Genomic DNA, 12,097 nt, shown 5'->3' on the forward strand with positions numbered 1-12,097 from the left:
AGAGGCAGTTTTATTGGGTAATTGACAGTTAATCTCTTGGGAGCTGGATAGTTTACAAACTCAAATGACCACATAAATTAATGCATCCATATGGAAATCCTAGCCTGAAAGAATAGCCGACTGAGTGACTGTCTGTTGCTAGGACAGTTTAGTGGGGCAAGGACCACCTTTTATGATTTTTGTGAGGCATGCAGCACAGTTTTAGGACTTTTAACATTTAAGAGTCTTCACTTAGTGTTTTAAGGTTTATAAAAATGAATTCCAACGAGTGTGCCTCTTAGCAAGAGATGGTTGTTTAATGGTGGGTAAAGAGATTCCATATATAATCTGTACACAAGATGTAGAGTACTCTGGGATCCACTGAGTTAATCACACTAAAAGTATTTTTGTTATTTTGAAGTTTTGTTAAACAAGGGAAGATATTTGAGGAACCAAACTTGCAAAAAAAGATTTGCATAACATTAGAAGGATTTGTATAGCTAAATCCTTGTCCACTGATAAGTGACAAAACTGAAAATTGAAATCAAATAGTTTACTAATAGTGCTTGCCCAAATGTCCTGTTTAGAAATAGGTAATGATGGCTGATTATTGTTCTATGTATCTGCCCCTCCTACAGAGAGAGGACCATTTCTTATTGACCACGTAAATCTAGGGTCAATTCCCAAGCCTCTCATATTCAAGGGTCATTAAAGTAAACTATAGCTGATAATTTAAGGTTGAATGTTTTTCATTTTAAATACCTCATTGTCAAATGCACATCACTTTGCAAAACGTTTCTTTTAACATGAAGCATTTCAGGCATGGTATCTGCCTGAAGGGGTTTTTCATTTTTGGAAAGTGAGCAAAAGAGGATCAGCCACTTTTGAGTACGAGAAGGAAATTGAACACTTCCTGAAGGGGCAAAAAATGCAACTTGTAAGAATAGCCCCACAGTAGAAACTTCTAGGGGGAGAAACTCAAGATTTGGTATGAAATAGTTCCTTTGCTTCAATAAGGACTTTGAATGTTCTGTGGAAAGGTGGTTGGGATTTGAGAGTTAATGCTTTGACAAAATACAAATGCATTTTCTACATATATAGTACATTTTGCATAGTCCCCACTACACACACACTAGAACTGTTAAACAGGAAACTAAGGAAGCCTTTACTGATTGAGTGCATGGCTAACATAGCTATTCAGTTAAAAGTTTTCTGAAGGTGGCTCTGGGATGAGATACAGGTTCCACGAGAATCCTGTGCTTCATCCACATGGCTCTTGTATGGTTAGAGAGGGTTGCCACAGACTTTGTAATCGGAGTGTGCAGGAGCCCATTTCCTATTACGTCTTAGTAGCAGAAAAAGTGAATGATCATATAATAAAAAGACTGCTACGACACATGCACACCAGGGGACAGAGTGGAACCTTAACTCCAGCATTTCTCACTTACAGAAAGTTACTGAGCAGCTTTGATGTTCTCTTCAGAGTTTTGTAGAGAATTAATCACAAGTGCTGAACAGTAAGAGCAGCACTGCCTGCCAGCGCATGTAATCACAAGTCTATGCAGAGACATCTTCTTTTGCCAATCACAAAGCTGCTGGTTAGATTACCATAAAAACAGTGGGTTTTCCTGGAAGTATAAAAACTGAAGGGTTTTTTAAACACTGGCCTTGTAACAGTCTGCACCATGCACAGAAGTAAAACCTATTGCAAAGTTAAAGGTACAAACCATTTTTCTGTTGAGCTTTGTCATTATATCCCGTGCAAGTGTGAAGAATGCCTGAAACCAAAGAGAAGAGAACATCAGACACAAACTAGATTGAATGGTTTAACACATTGAGTAACAAGGGCCTACAAAATATGTACTATCAAAAATTACATGAAAGGCACTAACTGTGTGATGGATACTTTCTCATATGGCAATAGCCATGTTTTATAATCTGTGTTAAATCTGCATCCTTCATCTTTCTGCTGTCATTGATCAGCCCTTCTGCAGAGGCATATCACTGATGTACATTAGACTACTTTTCCAAGACTCAGGGCCAAAGTCCAAATTCAAAGATGCAGCATGTTTCACATTGCATCAAGCTGTGTGCTGTGGTTAGAATCCAGCATTTAAGGAGCACCATTCAAGGTGGAAAACCTTAAGAGTTAGCTTGGCACAGAAAATTCAAGGCTCTCTTTCTTTTCGTCCCTGCAAATGCCTTGCACATGGGTTCCCAGCTAACCCAGCTCCTACTCCCACAGCCAAAAGCCACTCTGGATAGTTTGTGCCATGCTAGGTGTGACAGTGGGAATAATCGGACAGGGATACAAGTTGAGTGATAGCCAGAGTCTATGCTCTAAGGAAACAGAAATCCTTGTAAGGGGCTGGAGACAACTTGAATTCTTGGAGACCAAAAAGGAAGTGGGATTTCAGGGGAGGGCTCAGAATTGGAGATAAGGTTCTCAAGGGAAGGAATGGAAGTGAACGTGTGTCTAGGGTAGGGAGGGGGTTAGAGCATGCATTTATAAAGGAGAAAAACACGACAATAGCAGAAACTGAGTTCCAAACACAATTCACTTAACAGAATTAAGTATTACCTTCTAGAAGTTAAGTGGTTGGTAGAAATAAGATTCAAGATTTAAGCATTACATTTGCATCTGACATGTCTAGGCCAGCTACGTAATAAAGATGAGAGGGGAAAAAATAAAAATTCTAAAAGTTAGCCAGATAACTAGCTTGGAGGCATTTTAAGGTAAGTTATTTTGTGTGGGTATATATAAAACACTGTTGTGTGGGATTTTCTGGTAGTTCTGCAGTGACTGACTCAAACTTCATTTCCTTATCCTCTTCCAGTAAAGAAAGATCTGAGGAATCAGTGGTGGTGAGGTCCACTCAGTGAGGTCACCTCATAGCTCTATTTGCAGCAAAATACACTGTCACCCTACAGGACAAGCCACCATAATTTAAAGTAGGAATAAAATTATAGCAAGGCAAGATACATGACAGCCTGGCCTACTTTGAGCTACTCTTTCAGCTTAGTGAGCAGACCATGTGCTAGCCAAGATATAGTCGGTCCTCTTGGCAAATGACAGGGAGAAGTATAGTGTGTATCCAGTAGTAACCTGAAATCTCTCTCTAGGAAAGAGAAAATACTAGTGTACTGTGGTAGCACCTAGAGTCCAGGACCCCACTGCACTAGGCACTGTATGAACATTTGCATAATTCTAGTATCTAGACGCCTTTTGGTTATCAGTAAGTGTAGGACTATCCTATTTGCAACATTAATAAAAAATCACTGTTAATACCCATCTACAAATGTATCAATATTACCAGAAGACATTTGGTGTTTCAGTTACATATCTGAATAAAGAACAACTGGCACACATGAAGACGTAGGAGCGAAATGGCCAATCCCAGGTTATGCATCAGGTCAGAAAAACTAAGAGATCACACTGCAAGAAACACAAAGTTGTATGAAGACAAACAAATATAATTCCAGTCTTACCTCTTCCACATTTATGCTGGATTTTGCACTTGTCTCCAGAAACTTGATTCCATAGTCTATTGCTAACTGGAAGACAGGTTTTAAAAAGTTTTGGTATTTATAAGTTAAATTTGCAAAGTGACAGACATTTTTAGGTTAGCTAACATGGAGCAGTGGCAGTCACTCCATTAAGGGTGCAACCAAGTTTCTATCATAAACCCAAATTTACTTTCTTTCCACTGGAAAAGTGATAATATTACCCTTTTACTGAAGATACTGTATAGCATTTAACGGAGGACGAAACCAACAGTTGCTATAGGAGTTTGAATGGTTCCTACAGAAATTGAAAGAGTAACTAAGGATTTTCTGAACATAGTGGACCAGACCCTCTGCTGGTATAAACTGATATAGCTCCTCTAAATTGTATCCCAAACAGATTACCACCAGAGGGCAGATCCTGATGTAAATCTTATCCATTCTGTAGCTTTTTTGAATTACTGTATGGAAATCACTCAAGTTCTATAGGACTTTTCCTGTGGCTATAAGAGTTTAATTAAGAAAAAAAGTCTTACTAGCAGCTAGACATTCATATGCAGGTGTAGATAATCTTCCCCCAGTGACCCCCAGTATCGTGACTGTGGATTGTGTAAATAATACTTGTGTGTGCAGCCTTACTTAAGGAACCTTAGAGTGTTCTGGAATGTCAGAGCAACTAACTTGACTCAATATGGATACTTTAAAATATTCATAATTCCCCATTGCAAAAGAGTCTGATTCAGAGAATGCTCAATCATAATACACTTAAATGACATCCTGATTATTATTCCTTTTAGGTTCCCTAGAAAGGAAGGATTGTATTACCATAGGTAAGGCCAACATTTAGAACATCTCACATGAAACATGAGTATTCCAGCTCAATTGGATTCCATATATTAACTATCTTTTTAAAAAAAGGTTGACATCCTATGATAGTTAGAAAGTTCTAAAGAATAAGGAGTTAAAGACTGATTATTTTGTTTGGTGTTGCTAAAAGCAGAGGAATATGCATCATTAAGGAATAGTAGATCAGGGAAAACATTAGGCCTTCACTAAAGAATTTAGTAATCCAAAAATTTACCTTCTCTCCTTTTTCTTTTGACACTTGTCTCTTTTCGTTCATATCACATTTATTACCCAGGATCATTCTTTCCACATCTGAAGAGGCATGCTGAAGGGAAAAATAAGCTCTTGTAAAAGCAGCATAGAGTTAATTAAAGATAAATCTTCATCTGTCAGAAACAGAGCCACACATTAGACAATAAGAATTCTCTCAAAATAAAGCCCTAATATAAGGGCATCAATGGGAAAGACAGAAGAATATGCTTTTTGAAAGACAGACAAAGTATTTTGTTTAATTTTGAATGTCTAGGGCATCAGCATGTGGTTGGCTTGTTTGTTTTCAAAATGAAGTTATTAAAACAAGACTGATGTTTACTAGCTTGCAAAGTGGTCACAAATTGCCTGATTAGTCAAGCAAGGAAGCACATTGATCTAGAGTGGAAGGCTTTTCTAACCCTTGTCACCAATGACCAATCTGATGTGATGATATCAGAAGTCTCCTTGGGATAGTCCCTTCTTTGCAAGGTCCAAAAGCCAACTGTAATCAGAGAATGGTGGTAGGTTTTTTTTTTTTTTTTTTGGTCAGCAAGTAGACTAAATTTGTGTGTCCACCAAATTAAGCCTAATTTTGTTTGGATCTAATATTCATAGCTTCCCATTACCAATTCCGCTAGCACTGCCTTCAGATTCTAATATCGTCTTCTCTCCCTACCCCACAATGTATTTCCTTTATTCAAATAACTTACAAGGTGAGAGGAAATTAACAAACAATTGAAGTTTAAAGTAAGACCAAAGGCAAATTTTGGACAACAGGGTATTGAGTATACACAAGCAGGTAAATCTACACTTAACACTACCACAGTAGTATTAGGCATATCTCAACTTCACCTAGAAATATTGAAAATAGGTCTTCTCATCTCTTAACCTTTGCTTTGGAGTATCACTAAATTAAGGCACTCACTGGAAGCAAGCAGTTTTGAAATGCTTGCTCTCCATGATCACTTTTGAATGAAAGCCTGTAACTTTTCTCTTTCCAGCCCATTGTAAACCAGAAAGCTACCCTATGCTCAAGGACCACTGCTCTGGTGTACATCCATTCTAACTTGGCTACAAATACACACCCCTCCACTGAAAGAAAAAAATAACAGGGTTACTTACTAGTAACTGTTGTTCTTCGAGATGTGTTGCTCATATCCATTCCAATATAGGTGAGTGCATGCCAGCTTGCACTGTTCCTGGAACTTTTTTCCCCTTAGCAGTACCCGTAGGGCCGGCTCTGGTGCCCCCTGGAGTGCTGCGCACATGCCACGGTATATGAGGCACTGCTGGCCCTACGCCCCCTCAGTCCCTTCTTTCTGCCAACTCCGACAGCGGGGATGGAGGGTGGGTGTGGAATGGACATGAGCAACACATCTCGAAGAACAACAGTTATTGGTAAGTAACCCTGTTTTCTCCTTCGAGTGATTGCTCATGTCCATTCCAATTTAGGTGATTAACAAGCAATACCCTGGAGGTGGGCAGGAGTTACCGGTGAGCTGCCCTCAGCACGGCTCTGCCAAACCCCACCTCCCCTCTCGCCTGCTGCACGATGGCGTAGTGGGACGTGAAGATGTGCACCGATGACCAGGTGGTGGCTCTGCTGATGTTCTGTAGGGGCACTCTCTCCAGGAAGGCCACAGAGGAGACCTGAGTTCTGATTGAGTGCGCTGTGATGACACCCGGAAGTGGCACATTCGCCTGCTCATAGCAGCACTTGATGCCATGCATTTGGTGAACACCCTTGGAAGATGGCCAAAGGGCAGGGCTGTAAATTGGTACTGGGAGCCAGCCACCGTGAAGCGGAAGAAGCGCCTGTGGCTGGGGAGGATGGACAAATGAAAGCATGCATCCTTGAGATCGAGGGCGGCATACCAGTCTCTTGGATCCAGGAAGTATGGATCGCAGACCCCCTTCTGCTTTTTTAAATGACTTGTCTGCAGTCACCCAGCAGGAAATCAGGACTTTTAGAACTCAGGTCTCCTGGGTCAGAGTCCAGTGCTCTATTCACTAGGTCACACCGCCTCCCCTTGGGGACACCCATTCAGGATAGAAGGGCCTTAACCTGTTCAGGGCAGGACAGGGTGGGTCCAGGAGAGCAGTAGGGGCGCCACCCTCGGGCGCACTATCAAGGCTGTCTCCTAAGATTGCCCGACTCCCTGGGAGCCCCTGCTGGGGGGGGGTGAGGATGAGCCAAGGTTGGCTAATTCCGTCTCCTAAACCCCCTATTTCTATAGGGTTGAAAGGGCATAAGCAGAGGCCGTGTTGCCGCTGCGCCTGGGGCCACGACTGTCACCTGGAAGTCCGGGGCGTGTACAGGCCCAGGGAGCAAAGCGTGGCCCTGGAGTCCTTCAGACCATGCAGCCTCGCATCAGTCCGATCGGAGAAGAGGGCCGACCCATCACAGGGGAGGTCCTGAATTGATTGCAGCCCTTCCTGGGACAGGCCCGAGGATTGCAGCCATGAGCACCTCCTGATGGAAATGGTGGATGCTATGGCCTTACCCGCCTAGTCGGCAGCGTCTCTGGACATTTGGAGCGCTGCCTTAGCCTCCGTGATTCCTTCATCAGGTGAAGTCGGCGGCCTGGACCTGGGGCAGGGCCTCGGCAAACCACCTTAGGGAATCCCACCAGTTAAGATTCTCTCTCCCCAGGTGGGCCTGATGATTGACAGTCCTAACTGTGGAGTAATGTAAAAAAAAAAAAAAAAAAAAAAAAAAAAAATTTTTTTTTTTTTTAAACACAATTCCACAAAATTATGTTGTGTTTGTTCTTGGGAATAGCACCAGGGTGGCCATGCCCATTCCACTGGTTGGCTGTGCCCACCCCTGGATTCCTGGGGCCGGGTGAGTGAATAGGTACTTGAACCCTTTGGCCAGGCATGATACTCTTTCTGGGGGCACCCTTGATGTAAGGGTGACCGAGGAAGGGGTTTGCCAAAGGGCTGAAACAATTTGAGGACCCTATCGTGGGCTGGTAGGGCCGCTCTCGCTGGGGCAGTTGCCACCTGCACATTAGAGAGGGTAACAACGGACTCCAATAGCTCCTTGGCCTCCAGCCTCAAGCTAGAGGCCACCTTCTTGAGCAGCTCCTGGTGCGCTCGAAAACCCTTCAGAGGCACCATGAGGTCCCTGAAGACCGCCTCGTCCGGGCAATGGGGTCTGACTCCTCGTCCGAGGAGCAGTGATTGTGGGCTTTCTGCTGTGCCGGGGGCACGGACTGCACCCTTGATGACAGGGTGGACTGGGGGCCCTGGTTCCATCTGGGTGCCCCATGGGGCCCAATACGGCCATTGACCTTGGGGCTAAACCTGGGCTGACTGCCACCTGCTTTGATGCCTTGTGGGGGCGTTGGCTATCCCGAAGACTGTTCGCCCTGCGGGACTCCAAACTACAAGACAGGCGGTGCCGTGGCCGTCCTTGGTCCCGGGTGCCATGCCGCACCGGGGACCGACTTCTCGCCGCCTCCGACACGGAGGATGACAAGGACCGCCTCCGTCACTGCGGGTGGTTTTCCTGGACAGAGGCACACTGCAAAGAGCTCTCTGTACCGGAGCCTCAGTACTGAGGATGTCAGCGGCGCCGCTTACCCCTCACTGATGGAGACCGGTGCCGCTCTGCAGTCCACGGTGCTGAGTCTGACCGGAGAGCAATGTCGGCACTGAGAGGGAGACTCCGCATCCGGTGTCAAAGCAGGTTGGCTGACCGACACCGACCTGGAGCGACTGCTGGGGGAGCATCCTCACTCTACCCCTGGTGGCTGTCTGGCGGGAGATCTTCCTCACCATACCGGGGATCTCCACCATGCTTTGGGGGGTACCCATCCGGGCTTGCCCCGGGACCCCGGCCCCTTGTCCTGGGGGATGGGGCGGAGGGGAGAGGAGGGAGGGGCGCGGGCGGCGGAGGTGGCGTAGGCAGGCCAACAAGGCTCTTGCAGCCTGAAAACCTCCGCGTTGGCAGGGGCACTCTCCCACTCTGAGGAGTCGGGGTGGCTCCCTGCTCAGAGATGCAGACCCGGAGAGGACTCGACGGGCCGTGGCCAGTGCATCTTTGTACTCGACCCTACCCGTACCCACGGTGCAGAGGAGTGTCCACGCTCCAGGCGCTCTCCTCGTCTTCGGCACCGGGGATGCTGCTCCGTGCTGAGCCAAATCCGGTGCCAACGGTGCGCTCCACACCGAGGTGACGCACGGTGCCGAGGGGGAGCAGGACGGCCAGGACACGGAGCGGAGCACTGCGATAAGAGCCAGGCTTGAAACCTGATCTCTCCGTCCCTCTGGGCTCACAGTTTGAAAGCCTTGCATTTCTTACTCTTGTCTTTCCCGTTTGCTGTCTCCCCCAGGCAATTAAGGTACCGAGCTGGGGGGGGGGGGGGGGGGGGGGGGGGGGAGGGAGAAGCGGCGCTTAAATCCAGGCGGCCAGGACATAGCCCGGCCACCTTAAGTCCGTCAGGGACTTATCATTAAACTACACTACTTAACTACTTAAAACTAGGGTACTTCGACTAACAAAGAGTTCAAAGAAGGGGAATGGCACTTGCAGAGAGCAAGGCTAGTTCCATAGAAGGAACTGAAGGGGCGTAAGGCCGGCAGTGCCTCATGTGCCACGGAATGAATGCAGCACTCCAGGGGGCACCAGAGCTGGCCCTACAGGTACTGCTAAGGGGAAAAAAGTTCCGGGAACCATGCACGCTGGTGTGCACTCACCGATATTGGAATGGACATGAGCAATCACTCGAAGGAGAATGCTAGAATGTGGTCATCGCTTTGGATAAATTACAAAAATGAACAGATGCTGCTTATTTACCCAACCACCTACCTCTTCTATGTTCCTTATCCAGTTTTTAATGTTGTCAAAAGACTTCTCATTTGTGATGTCATATACCAGCATAATTCCCTGTGGAGGAAAACAAAAAAAGAGAGGGTCTAATCTTAATATTAGTTTATATTTGATGTACATTGCTTGTTTGTGGTTACAACTCTTCAAAAGTCAATAAGCTACATATACCTTCATAATTAACAGCCCTTTCTGAAGCCTTTATATGATCTTACTCAAATGAATTTTGAACAGTCTTGACCCAATAAATATCCATTATCACCTATTGTTTTTCAACATAGGATAATGGTGCTCTTAATTTTAAGTTAAAACTAGCTAAACTATGGTCAGCAAGAATTTGTAAATTCTATAACTAAAAGGCAGCCAGCAGTCTGCCTTATGAGAAAGGTTGTGATCATCACCAAGTAATCATGGCCTGATGTTCTGTTTGTCTTAAGTAAGCCATGTTTTACAACACCTATTTGTGTTCATTACACATCACAAACCCCTGCAGAGGGCCTTGGAACAGCTTTTGTAGGATTCTGCTTGCTTGGGGCAAGTAGCTCTACTTGACAGGTGAGTACAGTTTTACAGCAAAGCTGATGCTGAATGTTGTCAAGGCAGCTTCTGCTCTTCCACAGCTGTGTGTATGCACATGCATCTCCCTATAACAGGGTGGCAGCAAAATAAGTACAGACTACAACTGCATTAATGCCTGACCTAGGATGTCACAGAGTCATTCTATGTTGTGAATAGCTGTCACACATGATATATCACCATGTAAGGAACTATTTAGTAGTCAAATAGTCGACTTATTAGAATCAGTAACAGCTGCAGTAGATAGAGACAGCTTATATTCTTCATCATGTCTGAATCTAGCTGCTGCATTCTAGATCTGCTGAAGGGGACACATAGCAGGAAAACCAACTCATTCAAATTCATTTTTAATATTAGCAGATCTATCACCTATCCTGCTATCACTTGAACCAAGGAAAACATTGTGTTTATATATAAACAAGTTTCTCAAACAAAACTTGGTGAATTAAGCCTCTAATGTCTGCAGAGATTGTGACTATATACAAGATGAAGAGGCTCAAGGCTTAAATCTGGAAAACAAAAACTTCAAAAAACAGCAATGGTTCTGAAGTAGTCCTCTATCTCCCACCTTTGAGCTAGGATTTCCCTCTAGCAAGACAGCTTGAGCCTTTTAAAACTAAGAAAGCAAACTAATTATGATTTTTGTCACACCACCACAGAGAACACTCACTCACCATGGCTCCTCTGTAGTATGCTGTTGTGATTGTGCGGAATCTCTCCTGACCCGCTGTATCCCTAGAATTTGGTGAAAACAGACAATGGTTGGTTTATTGTTTTTAACCTTGTTTTCACTACTTTCAGAGTTCATCAAAAACAAAAAGGTAATGAATGTGTGGATACTCCTGGATATTAAGAAAAGTACCCTTTGGAAGTTAAATAAGTATGTCCTCCTCCTTTGCCCTCAAAAGGTACCAACAAGCCACCGCACTTAGATTGATATTTATGCGGATATTCTAAAAGGAGAAATCAAATTTTCAGTTAAGAAACTGACACGGCATCAGTCAACCTGGACTCAGTACTGCACGGCCTTGCTTAGAGTAACAAGCAAAAGCAATTCTTCGGAGGCAGTTTCTATGCATTTTAGCCCTGTATTAAACAAAAAAGTGTGCCCCACCAAGTGATTAAAAACTGTTAAAAGATAAGACATTTTCATGCAAATTAATATTAGGACCAACCACCATAGCACAGCAGTCACTAAAGTAGCTTGGATGCTGCTTCAAGGAGTTTGGCCATATGAAGACAAGACCAGGTTTGACTAGGGAGATCAGGAAGTGTATGAGTGTCAATTGCCTCCAGAGGCAGCTGAATCCCAGGTGTCTGTGGAAGTCTGCTAGCTGTTTTTCAACACTATGTGGATATGAACAACAGCTGGACACGGATAGGTACAAGAAGGTTTAGATATATAGTGATGATTTTTGCTTATATGCAAACGTTAAACCAGTGATACTCAGACCTTAGTGGTTCAAATAGTGATCAGCATTACCCAAAAGAGCCATAGTAGTGTGAATTCATTGTTTCATTTACATAGTATTGTATATCTTTATATATATTATTCTCAAAGTTGATAACTTAATTGGTTCAACATAGTAAAGGCATCCTGATTGGTTAATAATTATATCAATGTTAATATCATGCGCTGCAAAGAGCCACAGGCAACACATTAAGGAACCACTTGTGGCTCGCAAGCCTCACTCTGAGTATCACTACAATAAACCAAGTGTCAAAGAGGACTCATTCCAAACCACATCAGCAAGCACCTAAGAAGCTTTTCACTTAAACTGTTGTAGTATTTAGCAGAGATCATCTGCTGGAAGTCAGATGGGTGCATGCAGACAATTCCTTGTGATGGCAGAACAATATCGGTGGACATCAGTCCTTCCTTTCCCCATGACCCAAGAAGTTTTGACAATCCTCACCGCAGTCTGACTCGAGGCATCAATACAATAAATTAGATTTTAAAAAGCTAGATGTTCTCATTGCTTAGTCTATGATTGTGCAGTTAGGATTTCTCTTGCCTCTTAAGTAGTCAAAACTGTATTTAAAGGTTTTGACAACTTCTCATTTTATCAGGAGCTGTCACAGTCATCACTAAAGACAACTGACTCA

At 44.1% G+C, this 12,097-nt stretch overlaps 1 protein-coding gene across 1 annotated transcript in view; it reads right to left on the reverse strand.

The window, feature by feature from the left end:
• The window catches only part of RAB8B (RAB8B, member RAS oncogene family), a 39,001-nt gene that overhangs the window by 4,394 nt on the left and 22,510 nt on the right, over positions 1-12,097 (reverse strand). Inside the window, exons 3-7 of the mRNA XM_067534614.1 lie at positions 10,666-10,726; positions 9,398-9,475; positions 4,565-4,654; positions 3,469-3,534; positions 1,707-1,757 (exon numbers count right to left, since the gene is read on the reverse strand). Coding sequence (XP_067390715.1) covers positions 1,707-1,757; positions 3,469-3,534; positions 4,565-4,654; positions 9,398-9,475; positions 10,666-10,726 — 346 coding nt within the window. The remainder of the gene's footprint in view (positions 1-1,706; positions 1,758-3,468; positions 3,535-4,564; positions 4,655-9,397; positions 9,476-10,665; positions 10,727-12,097) is intronic.

This window comes from Emydura macquarii, unplaced genomic scaffold (assembly GCF_026122565.2).
Source record: "Emydura macquarii macquarii isolate MOO-44397 ecotype Brisbane River unplaced genomic scaffold, CSIRO-AGI_Emac_v2 contig_3451, whole genome shotgun sequence".
Lineage (NCBI taxonomy): Eukaryota > Metazoa > Chordata > Testudines > Chelidae > Emydura > Emydura macquarii.